Below are 19099 nucleotides of genomic sequence, written 5' to 3'. Positions count from 1 at the left end.
TGCCTAGGAGCAAAGCAAACTGATGTCCCAAAATTCTGGGCACAATTTTAAACTAATATTTTAAACATATGTGCAAAGAAGGCCAGTAGTACTTCCTAATTCTGACTTTAATATTTTAGCACATTTCTAGTTTCCTCTCATCCTGAATCTTGAAGATACTGATTTTTCAGTTGGCATAGATTAAAATGCCACTTATGAGATTTCAGTATCTGACATCTCATTCTCTGCTAATATCATCTAGCACTCTAACTCAGTAAAAACACAGCAGTTATTTTGTTTGCATAGCCTCATTACTGCAGTTGTTCTGTTTGGCAGTTATTAGTATTTCTACATTTAATGATACACCTGCTACTGGCTTGGCTGTTGTGGAGTAGGATTTCTGCTTACAAAAACTTAAAAATTCTGTATTTGTATATTATATCAGTACTAATACTCTCACTACAAAACAGTTTTTTAGGTTAACCTGAAAGACTTGGAACAAAATAAAAAATTATAAAACTACACACAATTATTATTTTCAAATCTGTGCCTAAAATTTGAATATTTAGGAGTTCTGAAGACATTTGTCAAACAAACTGAGACATTCAAATGACTTTCAGAAATGCCTAACTTCTACCTATGTCTGGAGAAAAATTAATTGACTGATGGGTTAAGCACTTCTTGCCTTGATATGTGGATTTAGGAAAGCTAAAAAGAGTCGCTCAAAATTTTACCTGGCAGACTGAAATATTCATATAAATACAGTATACAGGCTGCCAGAGACTTTCCCACAGTCAAGATGTGGCCATTCAAATAAACAGCAGAATTTTCACAACAGATATTACTCCGCAGTTCTCATGGATTTTATTAGAAGTAGTTACTCTTGAAAATTGCCTCATTTTTCTTCCTTTTCTTTTGTTTTACTTTCTGTGTAATTCAAGAAAAGAAAATATTATGGCCTTGAATAGGTTAGACACTTCTCCTTCAAGACTACCTTGCTCCTACTTGCTTCAGTTCCACCACTGAAAATCCCTCAAAGATGCTGGAGATACTTAGTTCATCTTCACATACAGACTAGGCTGGCACAGGAGCTAAAGCTAAAAAGGGCCAAAGCAGAGCGCTTGCTCCTGCATTTCCACCAAACCAGCACTGAAATCTACCAGGCATGCTTTCATACATATACATTTATTTATTTGCAGGTTTGGAGTCTTGATCTACTTTTTATTAAAGTAAAATAATTTCTTTTTCATTAACTCACTTTTTATTTAAAATGAAACAACTTTTTTCACTCTCACAGCACCTGTTTGCAAGGATAATCCTTAGTTCAGTGTTACACCACCATTTAATTTAATACACCATTTTATTTAATATCATGAGTGTCTTTTCTTGTATTGACATAAATGTTTTGGTTTAGATGTTTGTATCCCGTTGGAATCCAAACTGTACAGATGTACATACTTCCTACCTTTCGGTTTGTTTTTTGCAGGTAATATCAAAATTATCCAACAAGCCTACACTATCCCAGGTATGTTGATCACATTTTAATTATGCCAAGCTCCACTTTGAACATGCATATAATTATAACCAGAACAAACTCCTTCCTTTCCTTCTTGAAAACAGACTTCAATTTTTTCAGAATGAGAATTCAAATATTATCCTGCAGATAGTTCTGCCTCTGCCCATTTTATGAGTAACAGCTTATGATCATTTTTTCCCAGGTGCTAAATTTGAATATCGTCCTATAGCAACTACATTTTAGATACATGGCTACCCAAGCCAAAGTTTTGAATATGGGTAACACTCATTCTCTGTAGAGTATAGGCAGTATCAGTGCCAGGTCCTGTACAATTTAATCATCATAACAGCCTTTGAATGACTACTACAGTTAACAACAAGGCTTTTCTATTTTATTAAGACATGCCTTCTGTCACAACTTGGAATACTTACCTCTTCATATATACCTCAAATTAAAAGATACTACTAAATCTGTCAACACATACCAAGAGAAAAGCATACATTCAACCAAAGTGTGTTGTAACAGAATTAAATCTATGCTGCAGAACATGTAGACAGATGCTAATAGGGGCTTAGAATATTTGGATAAATTCCCGAAATCTGTATTTCCACCCAGCCAATCTGACTTGGCCTGAATGTGGGATTTTTGACTATGCAGGGTCATCTGAGGTTTTCTATCTAAAGCTAACAGTGCCTTAATCAAGCTTGACTAAGAAGACTAGCCTGTAAAAAAAAAATTAAAAACAACAACTCCCTTTGAAACCATGAAGTTGCATTTGGTTTGTTAATTTGTCCTGGAACCTGAGTCTGCCTCAGGCCATTCACCTACTACCAATACAGAAAGTTGTACCATGGGAATAAATGGAACTATTTCTGAGTTAAGGTCTGATCTTGTCTATGTTGGCACGTGTCAGCATTCATGATCAGCATACTTTGTTACTCCAAAAAAAAAATCATTGGTCCCCTACATTGTGCTTTAATTAGTACATGAATTACAGAACCCAGGTCTATGTTGGCTCTAAATTTCCATGATTCCAACATCAAGCATCTAAATTGCATTTTTTTCAAAACCAGACATAGCTCCGCATTCTGATGGCTCAGTTCTTAAGCCAAAACCATCACACTATTGGTGCATTAACAGGACTTGGAGCAAACTGAAAAGTCTGTCTACCATCCCAGCAATTACTACAGTTACAAAAATTTAGAAGGACACAGAGACCATTGGGCTTGAGCTAACTGGTGTAAATGCCATTTACACATTATAAAAGGTTCCATGTGAAAAAGTGGTATTATTTGAATAAGCAGCCTCAGATCTTTTCTGTGGACCCCCAAGATTCTGGTAGCATAACATTCAAGAAATAATGCCTCAGCTAAGCAAAATTAATCTTCTCAAGTGTACATATGGCAAATGGCTTGTAAGAACTAGTCATGTACCCCTTCTTGGTAAGAAAACATATTGCAGTGGGTTTGCTGACCATGTCACGAGTGACCTTTTCTAATTTTTTTGTATTTTTCTAGTATCTGCACTTATAGCCATAGCTGAAGCTATGGATAAGTTCCAAAAGAGCTCTCTCTAATGAGAAATGAAAGCTGTGTTAGGTCTGGGTTTGTTTCAGAATGAACAGCAGAAAAAACTGGGTTTCTGCAATATCAGGCTCTGAATTTTACTCTACTACGTATTATTTGTTATTTTAGACAGAGCTCAAGGGAAATGGAAATATAAAGAAGAGGCTCCCTTCAATTGTGGAAGATGAAGATGAGGAAGAGGAGGGAGAAGAAGAAAGCAGCACCCTTTCACCAATTGATACACGAAGCACAAATAGCTCTCAGCAGAAGAAGACGGCAAGCAGCAAAAGCCACCTAGGGAGAAACTTGAAGCAGCTGGCCTCAGGAACTGTACCCTTCCATTCCCCCATCCGTGCTTGCAGTTCAAACCCCTCACGAGCCAAACATGAAACAGAGATCCATTACTACTCCAAAAGGAAGGAGAAAAACCTTAAATTGTACCTGTCAGCACTGACTGCCAGCGGCCCACCAGATCTGAGCCCAAGGTAATGGTTATGAATGGTCATCTTCCTATCTATCATGTGACTCCTATTAAAAATACCATGATTTTGTCGCTGTAAGAGTTATTCTTTAATAGTTTATACTTCTGTTCATCCCACATTATTGTAGGAACCGTTGCACACTATGCAGAATGTTATGGCTTTAGAAGTTTATTGCAAACTAAAGTATTTTTACCCACAAAAAGGGCAGTAAAAAAAGTGAGCAACTGCAAAAATGGCTATTTAAATAGTCTGGCCTTATGGTACCATTTTGTCTATAATATTCATTTCCCCAATAGCACTATGAAACATTCTGAGTCCATCAGAGGTAGAAAAATTTAGAAAGCAAGTGAATGAACTTATAGCATAGCCAAGAAAATAGAAAAAAATTACTGGAGTACAGAACTATAATGGAAAACAATTGCTAAGCAATTTTGGAAAATATTTAGAGGGTTTTTTCATTGGAGACAGGAAATCTGAAAATGGAAGTTATACACACATTAAATACAGAATTTAGCAAATCTGATTTGGTGTGTCTTTTAACACAAAGAAGGATTGTATGACAGTTTATTGAGGTATTACTAGTGCAAAATTTAAAATATTTCCATTTTTTAATTTGTACGCTACTTACAAGTGATTTATGTAATCTGCTGCTAAATTGCTGTAGTGCAATCCTAGTTTTAATACCAGCTCTTTAGGGAAATGACAAGCATACATACAAGGAGATGCAGTAGTTCATCTTCCAGCTCAAGCTTTGTCTTCTATCAATTGAAGTGGTTTACATGTTCAAGCGCTCCCTTTATTCATTAGAGGCACAGTGGAAGTTTCAGGAACTTGCCATTCCAAATTTGAAATACCCACAGCTTGAACAATATTTGTTTAACTCTGTCAAAGCACAAGTCCCTAGACATGCAATTATAAAAATGACATGGAAGATTACATAGAACACTTTCCCCCTCATCATATATTTTAATAGTGCAGACACGTTTCAACTAGTACCCAGATACAAAACAAATAATTTTTTGATAAAATCATAGAAATCACAGAATCATTTAGGTTGGAAAATATCTCCAAGATCAGGTCCAACCTTTGATGAAACACCACTAGGCTAACAAAACCATAGCACTATGTGATATTTTCTCACTTGTTTGTCTAGATCTCATAGGAATTTGTTTCAGTCAGCTATGAGTAAAGGTCATTATCATTCCCATAGTAAGAAGTAATTCAGGGAAAAACTACTTTTTATATTTTCTGCTGAAATGTAGTCTTGCTCATTATTGGTTTGAACTTATGCAGCCAGACATTAGCACCCAAGGCTGCAAAAGGAAATATGAAAAAAGCATATTTACATATATTATTTCCTGTTTCCATTCAAAATTTTATAACTGTAGACTAATCCTGTTAATAGGCTGGAAAATTGGTCAAGATGTATGTTTTTCACCCTTTTTTCTTTCCAGACAAAACATTTTCATGTTGTCTCCTAGAAGGAGTTTATATTATTAGAATATTTAAACTGACAAGTTAATACCACTTTAAAGAATAGTCTGAAGTGTTTCATTGTAAGCATTAAGGAGAAAATAAGACCTAATTAAAATTCTCATTTACATTTGGTGCTGGCAAAGGAAGGCAATGGAAAGACAAGGCTTTGGTTGAAATATCCAGTCTGTGCTGTTCTGAGGTGTATAAGAAGTTTCTTAAGAAACTTCTACTGTGGATGTTTCCTAGAGGAAACTAATTAGAATTCTTTACAGGTGCTTCAGGTTCTGTCTTTGTACCCCACAGTGAAAGCAATAAAGCCCAGAGACTGGGTCAAATATTTAAAGAGCTCTTGGCGCAAGGAACAGAAGCTAGATTTGTAGTTTCTAGAATAGAGCCCTGGTCTTCCCAATTGCTTTTTGGGTTCTGCCTATGAAGTGGAAAAGCACTAAAAGGAAGAAAATGTAAGTGATAATAAAGGCAGCCCTAGGAGGAGGTTTTATGTAATTGAATCTCCTTAGATCTGCACAGAGGAGTGCACTCTAGCCCTAAGCAACTGGATAGAAGAGGTCACATGTTAATATTTTCTGACTTTTTTTGGCTTCTAAGAGTGAAGTTTTCTGTCTTCAGGAGAGAATTCAGGGCTGTACAATAGCTGATTCAGAGAGAGGTGAGGCTTACCAATTACCTTTGTCCCTCATGTTTTCAATTTACTAGGTTATGCAGTTCCCCAGACAGATCTTTGTATGTGAATAAGCATATTGCACATTAAATATTTTCCACATAGAAGCCTGGCACTTCTAACTAGGTATTTGTGCTAATATAATTTCCTTTTAGTCTGAATCTTTAAACACTATAAAGAATGTAGCATCTATAAATTCCAAGTCACATCTGAGTAAGCTTTCTCCTGTGTGCTTTAAAGGCAGTTAAAATGTTAGCATTTTATATAATTAGAAACCTCTACAAAAGTGATATTGGTGTTTAAAATTTGCCTTTTGAAGCAGTGAGGCCAAATGACATTAAACAGGTTTTATAGCAAATTTCAAACAAAGTAATCATTCTGGTTTTCAGCTGCAGATAGCAGTATAGGACAGGGCTGCTCAAGCACCACATTTGAGTCTCCTCTTCTACCAGAGGTTGACTAAGATTAGAGTCAAGTCTAGTAACATCCAGCTGGCATCATGAACGCTCAGACATGACATGGAGATCTAAACCCACAGGAAGAGCCACAAAAGATGAGAACACATGGTATTCATACAGAAGTCTGAGTTACATGGGTCTTTCAAGCCCAATACATCACAGATATCTCTGTGTTGTTTGCTCTTTTTCTCCAGACATTTCCAGTCAAGATGCTTTCCTGAAAATATCTTTATTAGATGAAAAGTTTAATGGTCACAAAGTAACCAAAAAGTTCATGGTCACAAATTTATCCCCAGTGACTGAGAGGCTAAGAATTTTCTATCTTAGCCCTTCCAGATTAGTATTTAACTCATCTGTCTGCTGTAAGACAGAATATGAAGCTTGTTCCTGGACGAAACAAGAAATTGATGCCTCATATCAGTCAACTGGCAGTTGTATGATTCTCTTTTATTGACTTTAATATAGTTCTCTTTATAGCACAATTTATTTTAGCTGAGAGCAGAAAATAGTCATAATTATATATATTTTTAATACTGTGTATTCATTCATCCAATACCTGTTTTCTATTCTTTGAATTCAGAAATCGATTATTGTATAAAATATTGCTTCTTTTTTTTCCCTTTGGCTTTCTTGACATCACAAATTAGAGATAACTGCTATGCATGGGTAGAAATAACTGGCAAAAATACCTTTTCTAATAGTCAGATCCAATACCATTATTAATGTACCTGGTACACTGGAGACTGGTCTCAGCATCTTCGTATATGAAATTTGCAAACAAGATTTCCCTGCCTGAACTAGTTCATTTTAAAGAAATTTAGAATAACTATTTGCATGGAAATGATACTTTTGACTGAAGTTTACAGAGATGTTTTCATCAATATTTTATGTTCAGGCTTAGACTCTGCCTAAGTAAACCTAATATAAGAGCCTGATTATGGGCAAGGAGATTTTAGCTTCACAAGAGCATAGTGAAGCCTCTTTAGGTTGTGCAGAAGAAAGAATAGCAACAGATTACTGTAGATATGAAAAGCAAAATATAGTCCATGTAGTTTTGGACTGGACCCAGAATATGCTGTAAAAGTCATGAAAATTTTGAAACCTCAGTTAATTACACTTGGCCTCACATCCCTTCCATTATCAGTAATTTTCATTTTTAGTGACTCACAAGAAGTTATGCCAATATAATAGGTTCTGCTTTTCTCTAAACTTTATGTTGTGAAAAATTTACCATTGTTTAAAAATGTACCCTTTAGGAGTAATTTTTACAACATAACTATGGACATGATGTTTATTACACTGCTCCATTACTCCAATTTTTCTCAACAGAATTGTCGATGGGATTGAGGATGGAAACCATAATGAAGAAAGCCAAACCTTTGACTTCAGCTCTGATCAGCTCAGGCAGGAATCCAGGTTATCTCCTACAACTGGAGGTGAGCATTGCCAGGGAAAATCACTTTTTAGAGAAAACAATTTTCGTAACCACTTTTTGTTCCACTTTATTTCTTTCATCCTCACTAGTGGCATAAATGGATTAAACATATATTTGTACTCTCAGTACCATTTCAGTGCCACAATTTTAAAAAAAATACAGCAAGGTCCCAAAGATCATTTGTTGTTTTCCTGCTAACAGACAGTCATGATAAAACAGTTTGTGGAGGGAACTGGTTTTTAATGCCTTATGCTTTACCAGAAGAATTGTACAATCTGCCTCATGCTCCCAAACCTTTGGTCATGGAATGTGCTAAACACAAGGACAAAATTGAACATAAGAACATTCTAATATCAAACTGGAAAAAAAACCAAGCCATAAATAAGAAGAAAACAAAACAAAAAAATAACAACAACAACAACAAAAACACAAAAAAAAAAGACAACCAAACAAAAAACCCACCCAATTAATTAAGAGCCATATGTAAACCTGGCTCTTAACATTTTTAAAGATATTTAGAGAAGTGGACAGGTACGGAACTATATAGATTTTTAAAAGAGTGAAAACCTTGAATTACAAGAGGTTTTAGGAAGCTTAAATGGCTTGCACCCTGAAAAGGTTGTTGAAGCACCACAAACCAATGGAACTTGTCAAGATGGGGGGAAAAAAGATTAAAAAAAGAGACAGAGGGACTGTTTCCAACATCCCCTCTTTTAGAAGTAAACAACTCCCACATAGCTAAATGCCTTTATCATGGGGGCAACTAGGATGTATATTTTTTCTCTAAAATCCAAGCAGGAAAATAATAATTGAAGTTTAGTCATATTTATGATTTTTAAAAAGTGTTGAGCTGTCGTGTGGATGGACCAGGGTTGTCATCTTCATTTCTTTCAGGTCCAGAGTGAAGAGAGCAGTATGGACTTTATTAATTGCCCTTCTTCTCTCAAATATTATAAAATGAACATTAAACACATGGTTTAATTTTCATTCTAGCCAACTGCAAAACTGGTTTAAATTTAAAGGATTGGTGTAGTGCAAGAACAGTATGATCATTTCTAAGTGATTATACTCTTATCATTTACATGAATTTGAATTCTTTTCAGAGGCTGAAATTGGTGCTGCTGTGCTCGTTATCAAAGCAGAAGAGACCAAACAGCAGATCAGCAGGCTTAATAATGAGGTAATAAGATTTTGTGGGGGTTGAAGGATATTAAAAATGATTCAAGGAATGCTGGAGAAAACTGAGGAATATGATAAATGTGTTATAAATGAGTTTAGAAAACTGGATGGGGTTCCTACATGTAGGGCAGTTTAGGGCTTTTAACTCATTCTCAGAATAATTTTCTACATGAAACCTACATAAAAGTTTGTGCCACATGCTAGGGCTAAAACCAGAATGGGGTTAGTGTATCTGGTTTTCTTAGGATTTAGTCTCTTCTGGGTATGCCCCTATTCGTCTCATTCCTCTCATTATTTCCCCAAGTTCCTTCTCTCATATTTTCTTGTCTTGATGTGTGTTGTGCTTTTACAGAATTTCTTTGAAAGACATGCAAATCCATTCACATTCAAATTTACATAAAATGATTCAAATCACTTTACCTGTGTTCTACTTAGGATGAAAGAGAATTTCATCTCTTCCTGCTCAAGCAATACGACCTGAGGAATGCAGGGCCAATATTGTTCAGTGACACTTTCTATTCCTCCGTTTTAATAACTTCAAGCCTGTAATCAACTATCAATCCAACACTAAGGAGATGTTCTCCAATAACTAAGGAGATGTTCTGTAGCTAAACTGTTTCATTTACACAGCCCTGGCACTACTGTAGCTAACAGGAGTAAAGCAACAGACTAACTTCACAGTGGTACTGCAAGATTAAAATCTGTTCCCATACTACTATGTCTTTCAATGTGAAAAGATTAGAGACAGTTCCTTATACTTCCACATAAGGAAACAAATAAGTCTCACCACACAGTTTCACTTCTTCCCTGAGCTCTTTGGTTACCAGAAATGTCCAGGGGTTTTTTTTTCTTTCTTTATTGTGTACATTTTATCTAGCTATTATTTCCCACTTACAAAGTATTGAGCTTATAAACCTCCTTCATCCTGAGTCAGCTTAAATTGATTAGATAACTTAAATATCCCGAGCTAAGACTGCATGTGTGGTTAGTTAGTTACTATGGATGCATCATCTCATTTGTATGTCAAGCTGTAGAGTTCAGAAAAAAGTCTCCGGACCCATTGACTATGGGTCATGAAAAACTATGTGTTTTTATATGGTTTGATCAAAGAACTCAAAGAAAACCTTCAAGATGTTCACTGACGCCACCATCATGATAGAAAACTATATTTCCTATGTAATGCTTTTGAAACACACAAGCCATATTGATTCATCCCTTTTGAGGACGGTCATTTTTAAAATAGGAGGATGTATTATATGGCTATCTGCAAGAGGCAGTTGGAAAATATATCATGGTGACAGATGTTCCAAGGCAGGCATCTTGTGGATTAAATAAACATTTCAACTGGAACAGTTCTGGGATTCTCATTGCTTTTCTGGTGAAAAGTGATAAATAAATAAATCTTGGAGCAGGGCAATATGTTAATCAAAAAAGAAAAAAACCTCCACATGTTCAAGGTCGTTTCTCTCCACATGCAATTTTAATTTTGCCCTAGTAATACTATCTGAACAAAATGTTACGCAACTTGTTCGTTCACATTAACATAACACAGGCTTAGATTTAAGGTTTAGATTTCATAGGTAATATTCTGGGCTCAAATCCCAGAGATGGATGGGTATCCTCCAAGTCCTCCCATGGATCAAAATTTACATTGGAAAAACCGCATGACCTGAAAGGCTGCTTAATTGCATATTCTACATGTACTCAAACATACCCAGCTGGAGTTTCTGAAGTGATAGTGTGGAGTTGGTGCTTACCCAAAGGAGCTTCTGGGTAGCCTTGCTGATCCATAGTAGTTGCTGCTTGAAGTTTTTTGTTGTTGTATAAAGTATAGAATATTTTTAGACCCAGTGCTTTCATCATTCCATCATTTGATGATGACCAGTAATGGGAACTTAGCACTGATGCTGCAGCAGACTACTAGCAGTAGTTAAAATACCAGCAGAGTCAGAAACAAAGCTCTCTATTTAAGACATGCAGTCTCCTCCTGGTAAAGAAAATATGAGAAAACAGGTCACAAGTAGCCAGCAGCAGTAAACACTGTCATTAATACATTTTCCAGTGGAGATCAGAAATCAATGAATGAATGCAAAAATAACTGCTTTCATGAAAGGCAATTGTATTACAACAGTTCATTAGTTAGCTCAGAAACATTTCAGCTATTCATGGGGGGTAAAAGACATGAGTCTTTCCATTCAGACTTTCAATACAGTCTCTTGTTAGCAAAGCAAAGCAAAATGTTACCCCAGAGAAAATTCTACAAAATTAGCTATATCTAGTTTAGAAATACAGCTGACTCTTGGCAGTATTTTAGGTATATGGCATTCACTACATAATCCAAAGCCCATTTCATTTACCTAAGAGAGTAACAGAAGTCAGTGCCTTGGTTTCACTTCTCAGATTTGTTAACTTAAGTAGTAATGGATGCACAGACTTCCTCTAAGGACAGTAATCTCCACAGTCAGCACAGTAGATGTGAGACAAATTTGAACACACCCCTAGTTGCTGTTGTACAGCTCCATGGTTTGGCTGCTCAGCCAGTTAACCACCTTCTTCACTTCCTCACCTAACTTCGCTGCTCATTGAGCATTCAAGCTGATACAGGAATTTTCTCCCAGTTCAGTATTGCAAGGTAGAGTGGAATAGGACGACTTTATCTCCTGGCATGTTTGTCCCTTCCTCTTAGAATAAATAATCACTGAATAAGGCAGGCATGACATTCATTATAGTTCAGTAACTTCAGTATATGGCAGGTGAGAGCTAGGGGTTCAGGTTCTTGTTCTGGTAAAAACACAGTTATTTAAGCAATAGTTTCAAGATTAGGTTACTGAATATTTACCAGCATTGTACATTTTCTGAGCTGGGGAAAGCTTGATTCAAAGACCTGCTACAAACTAAGCAGAGCAAGAACTCAGGAAGAGTATTCTGCCTTACAATACTGTGTCCTTCCTTTGCAGAGATCTCTACATCTCTGGTCTTTCCAATGCATTTGTCTGCTAAGGCTGATCAAATGAGTGTATCTGAACATTTATCATATTTTCAGAGGCACCACTTACCTGATGCAATCATAGATAACTACTAAGGAGCCCACAAAGTAAAAATAGGAAACCACTAAGCAGATTTTCTGAGGTATACAGACAGACAAGGCGTTTAGATTAAAGCACTTGCCCATCACTGTCCCATTGCCTGTATCCTTTAAGGCTTTTAACTCTCTATCATTTGAAAGCCACTGCATGAAAAGGGCAGAGAAATACCTTGATTCAGTTTGAAAAACCAAACCTGAATTATTTAAAACAGATCAGTTAAAATAAGAAAAATACCCGATATTTAGCCATATTTCCCCCCCTAATTACAAATACACATTCTCCATTCAAAAACACAGGTATGTGATTTTGAGCTCAGATAAAAAGGCCATCTCATACAGTGCATGAAGAAAAACTCAGGTTGCTTTGTCATATCCCCTGGTTTCCTCATATGCAACCCAGCTTCAGTGCAGCCTCCCTCAGCCTCAGAAATCTGGGGGCTGATTCCATGTCTTAACACATTAGTGGTTGCCACAATTACAGTACTAAAACAGTATAATAAACACAGTACTCACATTTCTCCCATTCAACTGAAAAACAAACAAACATGAGGAAATATGAATAGGGTCAGGTTTGGAGCTAGATAATTGCCTTCTATTTATCTCCACATTGGAGCACTTAGTGGAAATTCAGCTATTTTTAATTTTAGGTTTTTTAAATGCAAGTACTTAAAATAAGCATCTGGCACTTATGCAGAGCAGAGAAAATATATTCACGGGGATATTTAACTTTCAACGAACAAAAGGAACAATCCTAAACAAATATGTTTATTTTCCAAATCATAAATTTTATGCATATATTATTTTAAAATATATTTCAATTCCAGCTGCCAAAAATCAGTCCCATTCTCCTCTCAGTACAGAAAAAATGCATTTTTAATATTAAAAGTATATGCAAATTATAATCAAGGCCACTAAAGAAAATTTGGTGAAGCCAGTCAGGCTTCTAGTTTTACATAGGGGGATATATTGTTAAAGTTCAATTTGCGACTTGAGAGTTCATATAATGAACTCGCTTGACTTAGAGTAATTAAATACATGCTCTTCTTAACAAGTTCATAACTCTATCAGCACACAAGAGAAATTATTTTGCAGCAAGGCTATCCCAGTGATTTGGTTTGTAAAACATCCTTCAATCAAGAAAAATGTGGCAAAAAGTGAACTAATGACATTTATAGATGATCAACCCTATTAAAAGTAATCTACCCATTTTGGATTTTAGCCATGTAAATTTCACATTCAAGCAAAAACATAAAACCAAGTATAATTTGTATGAAGGAATAAAAGCTTTCTAAACATTATATGCAGACTAAATTCACTTTGCCTACTGAGATTTTTAAAAATACATCTCTTTTAGCACTGGCATTCATGTTTCCAAAGAAGCTTGTTGTTTTGTCGCTCTACTCTCATACTTTGATAGCTGTAGAGAAGCCTTTCCAGCTAACCTTTTTCTTCTTTTAATGTTAGTTTAATAGGTATTGGCTGATGAAGGTGACAAAAATAGTTGATGCTCCGAAGCCTAGGTTATATTTTTTTAATCAGAGCACATTGCATATACATGGTATAAGTCCCATATGCTGCGGTGTGTCCCTGGCACTTTTCCTTGGTGGAAAGGCACCAGAGACAAAGGAATTAACCAAGAGGCAGCCATGCAGTATACAAATCAACTAGACACCAAAAGCTGACTTCAAATTTGAATGAAAAATATTATTACCATGACAGATGATGACGTTTGTCCAGTTAATATCTAACAGGCATTTCAAAATGTTTCTGTACTCATAACATCTATTTTCCCAACATCTAAATTTGAATGCTTGTGGGTATGCAAGTTCATAAGTTCACAGCTTTTTCTTTCTTGCCTAGAAGAGCATAAGAAAAAGTTGATTGGTGTTCTCCTTCTAAAGTCAATTTATTCTGCAAACATGCTATTCCAGCATATCCCAGCAAACCAAATTTCTTTTGACTTTCTTTGCCCACTACATTTGCTAAAAGCTCTTCACTGGTATAATTTTCTTTTGAATTGTCTTTGGTTTCATTTTTGAAGTCACTGACAAAGTACACAATGTCAAGCAGCCTTAGTAATTCCTTGTGAAGAAAACTCCCTTATACAGTTCAATTAAAGAAGATATGCTGTTTATGTATCCTGGGAGTATGATTAATGCCCACAAAGTGTCATTCAGCAGACCTCCATAGACAATTTTCTATAATACTCTGCATAGGCAGAACATTATATTTATGCCTCTGACATTTTCTTTTCGGATGTAATGTTTAACATTTATCTTTCTTGAATTTCATATTACTGATATTTAAAAGTGAACATGAATCCCATTTAGACATTCAAAATAAACATTAAATAAAAACAGATCTGGATAAGGTGCTGAAAAGAATATCTTAAAATGTCCATGGATGACAGCTAGCTATTGGTCATAAATCATTCCAATCATGTAAGAATCCTGCTTATGGTGATTATGTCCCCTTCACATTTTCTTGTAGTTCTGTAAGAATGTCAGATGGACAGTAACATCTTAGAAGTCTTCTGACAAGATATATATTACATCTAAAGTTTCTTCTTATATTTTCAAACAGCTCTTCAGTTAAAGAAGAGATATATACTTTTGCCATGGTTAATTCTTAAGAACTGTAATGTTGCCTGTCCTCTTTTAGCTATTCGTTTAGATGCTTGTAGAAATTGTCTGCTTAATATTTTTGCCCAGTATCATATATACTACCTCAGGTTTCCTTTCATCAGTATTGCCAGCTTCTCCTCTCCCAACCACCTGGGATTTCCACAATCTTCCATTTTCTCTCAATCAGTAGCTAGTCGGTCAGTTTGTTCCTGGTAATTTTTAATTCCTTGCAGCAGTAATTTCCAAACCTGATTTTCTTATTGTCACCATTATGCTGACACTGTCCTGATTCTTTGCCAATCTGAAGGCAGAGTCCACATCCAACAATCACAGAATCATGAAATGATTGGGTTGGAAGGGTCCATAAAGATCATTCAGTTTCCACCCCCCTATCAAGGGCAGGGACACCTTCCACTAGACCAGGCTGCTCAGTGACCCATCCAGCCTAGCCTTGAACACATTGAGGGATGGGGCACCCACAGCTTCCCTGTGCAATCTGTTCCAGTGCCTCACTATGCTCACTGTAAAGAATTTCTTCCTAATATTTAAACTAAATCTACTGCCTTTCGGTTTGAAGCCATTACCCCTTGTCCTGTCACTACATCCTCTTGTGAATGATCCCTCTCCATCTTTCTTGTAGCCTCCCTTTAGGTACTAGAAGGTTATTTCAAAGCCTTCTCTTTTCCAGGCTGAAAAATCCCAATTACCTTAGCTTTTCCTTGTAAGACAGGTGCTCCATATTCTGACCAAGTTTCCTCTCATACTGCTCTGCCTTGCTTCTTCTTCCCACCAGATTCACTCCAAGAGCCACAAATTATTATTAAATCTGCAGTTTGGGAACCCTTTTTCTAGACTGAATTTCATGGGACCCCTGTTAACTTGAATATATTTAAATACTCTAGTCCTTTATACTTCTCTCCTTTATCCTTGTGTATTTAATAGCAATAATCTTGGTGTCCTAATTTACCCAGACAAACTGGTCACTGGAACTACCAAAGAGCTGGCTAGAGAGTCAGCAGACAACCAATTTTCTACTCTTACATGGTAAAGCCAATTACACAACCTTCCAGATTCCTGGATTTATGTCACTGAAACTGAATCATCATATCATTGTGCAAATCCTATAGATTTAATCTGAACTCAGATTAGCTGCACTGGATTTTTTTTTCTTTCTTCAACTAGCTTTGTTTCTAAAGCCATTAAATCAGAAACATCTGTCACCACAATACCAATGTCCACAGAGCTGCTGATAGATGATCAATGAAGAGTCTGTCCCTGCTCAATTCTTGTTTCATTCATTCAACAGCGCAGTCAGTAATAAACAGAATACCAGCAGTTAGTCAATCTGAGCTTCAAAGACAACTCTTTCTAGCTGAAAATCTCCCTGACTTAAAGAAAAACCAAGCAAGGGAATAGAGAAGCTGCCATATGCAGTGCAAGCCAGGCAGCTCCTCCACTCTGCCAAAATACAGCTTCCACTTCTCAAGAAGCCAATATTCATCTTCACTTCTTTGGGTGTTCAGAAAGAGTCAAAGCAGGAAGATATCTGGGTCTGAAGTTTGAATTTCAAAAGGGAGTAAACACAGGGAGAGAAAAATATATACAAATAAGAATCTAATCAGCATCTAATCAGAAAAGAAGTCATATTTTATCCATTATTTAAATTTAGGGTTCATTATTAAAGTCACCCTAGGACATTCAGAATTATCGAAGAACAGTGATGAGAGCTAGGCATTCCAGTTTAAAATTTTTCTTTAAAAAATAGATATTGAAATATATAATGGGAAGAAAAATAAATCTGTTTAGCCATTTAAACAAGCAACAAGCATCACACCATTCCTACCTAGCTACATGGAACAAAATACTCAAACTGCTGAATAGTTTGATACTGGTAGTAAAGAAAAATACTCTTTCTTCTGAAACTGTTGAAGTAATTTTAAAATGCAAAATACATCTACTGAAAATTTTATTTTAACCTCTATTTTGAATATATTCTTTCCTGATAACATAGTCTACTAAAAAGGCACCAGCACATTGCTTTCAACCAGTTTGAGAAGCACCTCCTGCTACTTGAAGTTAAATCTGTATAAAACCCAGTTTCTACATCCAGAAATATTGCAGTATCCTTTTCAAGTCCTAGGAAGTGTTAAGGCAGCATTTCGAGTATATTTGGGATCTCGGAGATAATTTTAAAGCTGTCTGCCTAGCACAGCAGGAACCATTTGTACCAGTAACTGTTTTGCCTAGCAATAATCAGTGAGCTCCTGAAAAGAGTACAGCCTTACTGGCATGCCAGGAATTAGCCCTTTTTCCTCAGGAAGAAACCATACTACTTTCGATTTCTCTTTCACAGACTTAAAATTCCTTTGGCTTTTAATCCCTGTTCTTTTGCACTTCCTCAAACAATGTGAATTGTTAATAGTACTGATAGCATTTTTCCCCCCTGTTACACTTTTTATTTGCATCTGCTCAGGGATCTCTTTAGGGTATAAAAATAATAGCATGAACAGGGTAATGTTGGTAGGAACACTAATAGTATGCTATGCATGTGTAGAACTACAATAATATAGAGACATATGATAATTAATAGCAATATAGATACTGGAGGTTTAATCTTTTAATCCTGTCATTGTAAAATCCTCAAAGCTGCATATTTTTTGTGTATGTGACATCCAGAATAGGTCCAAACAGATCTTACTCACTAAAAGTGGTGAATTAAGTTTGGCATAATTATTCTGACTATCACCCTACTGGAAATGATTAAAGCCTACTTTATAGGGGTTTATTAGGTAAATTCCTTCGTTGGTGCAAAGGCAAGTTGGTGAGAAGAAAACACTCTATGAGCTAGCTGATATATCAAAAACAGAGTATCTGGGCACTAGAGCAAGTTGTAACGATCAGAAATTCAGGTCTGCCACAAGTGCTGATGCTGGCATTGATTTTTGCTGTGTTTTCTTAATGATTTGGCAAAAGAAACATGCTAAATGATGATCCAACTTCTAAAAAGCTCATAAGTGATGAGAAATGGAAAACAAAAACGAGACTCAAACCAAACAAGACATTTTAAATTTGTGGATATTTTCACACAGCATTCATAGTTTAGGTAAGGTACATACTCATAAGGTAGTGTCAATATTTTTATTTGCACACCTGCAGAAAGCCCTGAAAAAATGATGCAAGTTGGGAAATTATGCACAGAAAATCATTGCTGTATCCATGAGGTGTAGGGGTCAGTGATGAACCTAAAAAGAACTGATGACCACTGAATTAGATAGCCATGAGTTTGATTGTCTGTCTTCCCCCATCCTACCCAAAAAAGCTTCTGGAGGTTTTCAATACCATCTCCTAGGGTCCAACAGAACATAGGAGTTCTTGTGAAGTTGATTTGTCCAGAAATCTCACTGTGTTTTCTCGCACTCTGACATTACCAAGAACCCTCACTGGCTCCTCTGACCCCATGGGAAGCCTGCTCATAGAATGTTTTGGCAGCATATTTTAATTTCTCACATTAACTGAAGTTACCAGGCATTCAAAGCTTAATCTCTGCTGACAGAAGAGGATCTAATGGTATTTTCTATCTACCATGACTCAATTAGACAAGGCAGAAAGAAGTGCAGACACAGAGATCCTGTCACCTGCCACTCAAGAGTCTCCTCCCTTTAAGGACTTTCTTTCCAGAGGCAGTGTGATCATTACGAAATTATTAAATAATGTGTTGGGTTTGACCTCTAAGCTCAGGGAAAAATAAATAGATCTATAGGAGCTGTATTGGAGCTTCCTACTTTCTTCTCCGAATTTCTTTATAATTATTGTGCCTGTAATAACACAATCAAACTCAGCCTGAAATGTATTTCCAGCAGATTTCTTCAGAACTATCCTGACAGAACAATGAAAATTAGTCTGTGTAGGTAATCTAATCAGTGGTGTCTCTACTTGATGTTAAAGAAAAGCTCCCTGAATTAGCTATTTTCTTTTTGACAGGTAGCTTGAAGATTAATGTGCAGTCATGTCTTTTTTCAACAGAGTAGCATCAGTATGAGAAACTCTATTTTAATGACAATGATGGTCCTTTGACCTAAAATAGATTGATAACTATCATGGACACAAATTTACTTTCTACCCTTTGAAATTATGAATGGGTTACTTTTATGTTTGAGCTAGACTTTTCTTTGCCAAAACATCCTTATAAAGGCATAAAAAAATGTCCCCATTAATGTTCAAATGCCAGTCAACTTTAAAACACAGATTCAGAACTTGCCAGTCTGATCCCCACCCAAAACAGCAGTGTTGAGGAAAGACTTCATGTATTTCATGGAACCAAATGGATGCTATCAGCAGTTTCAGCATTTAAGAGAAAAAGTCTAATTAAAAATCTGATTCTTCCTTTTGCACATGCACCAGAGAAATCAATGCAATGGATTAATGTCTGTTATATGTAGTATCTTTCAAGCATACTCAAAAGTGCATGGAAACAAACTGTTCCACGATCTTATATTTTTAAATAATTAGAGGTAGCAAGTGGGTTTTAGAGTTTTCAGTTCCCCCCCCCCGCACACACTTTTTTTTAGTAGTAGGCCACAAGATTTTCATTTAACTACTATTTGCATCCAGCAGCTTAGAG

General features: G+C 36.1%; 1 protein-coding gene across 1 annotated transcript in view; it reads left to right on the top strand.

Moving 5' to 3' along the window:
• KCNH8 (potassium voltage-gated channel subfamily H member 8) overlaps positions 1-19099 on the top strand; it is a 176613-nt gene that overhangs the window by 155842 nt on the left and 1672 nt on the right. Inside the window, exons 12-15 of the mRNA XM_005421715.2 lie at positions 1466-1504; positions 3190-3545; positions 7485-7591; positions 8694-8770. Coding sequence (XP_005421772.1) covers positions 1466-1504; positions 3190-3545; positions 7485-7591; positions 8694-8770 — 579 coding nt within the window. The remainder of the gene's footprint in view (positions 1-1465; positions 1505-3189; positions 3546-7484; positions 7592-8693; positions 8771-19099) is intronic.

This window comes from Geospiza fortis, unplaced genomic scaffold (genome assembly GCF_000277835.1).
Source record: "Geospiza fortis unplaced genomic scaffold, GeoFor_1.0 scaffold95, whole genome shotgun sequence".
NCBI lineage: Eukaryota > Metazoa > Chordata > Aves > Passeriformes > Thraupidae > Geospiza > Geospiza fortis.
This window is presented reverse-complemented; position numbering and strand designations above follow the sequence as displayed.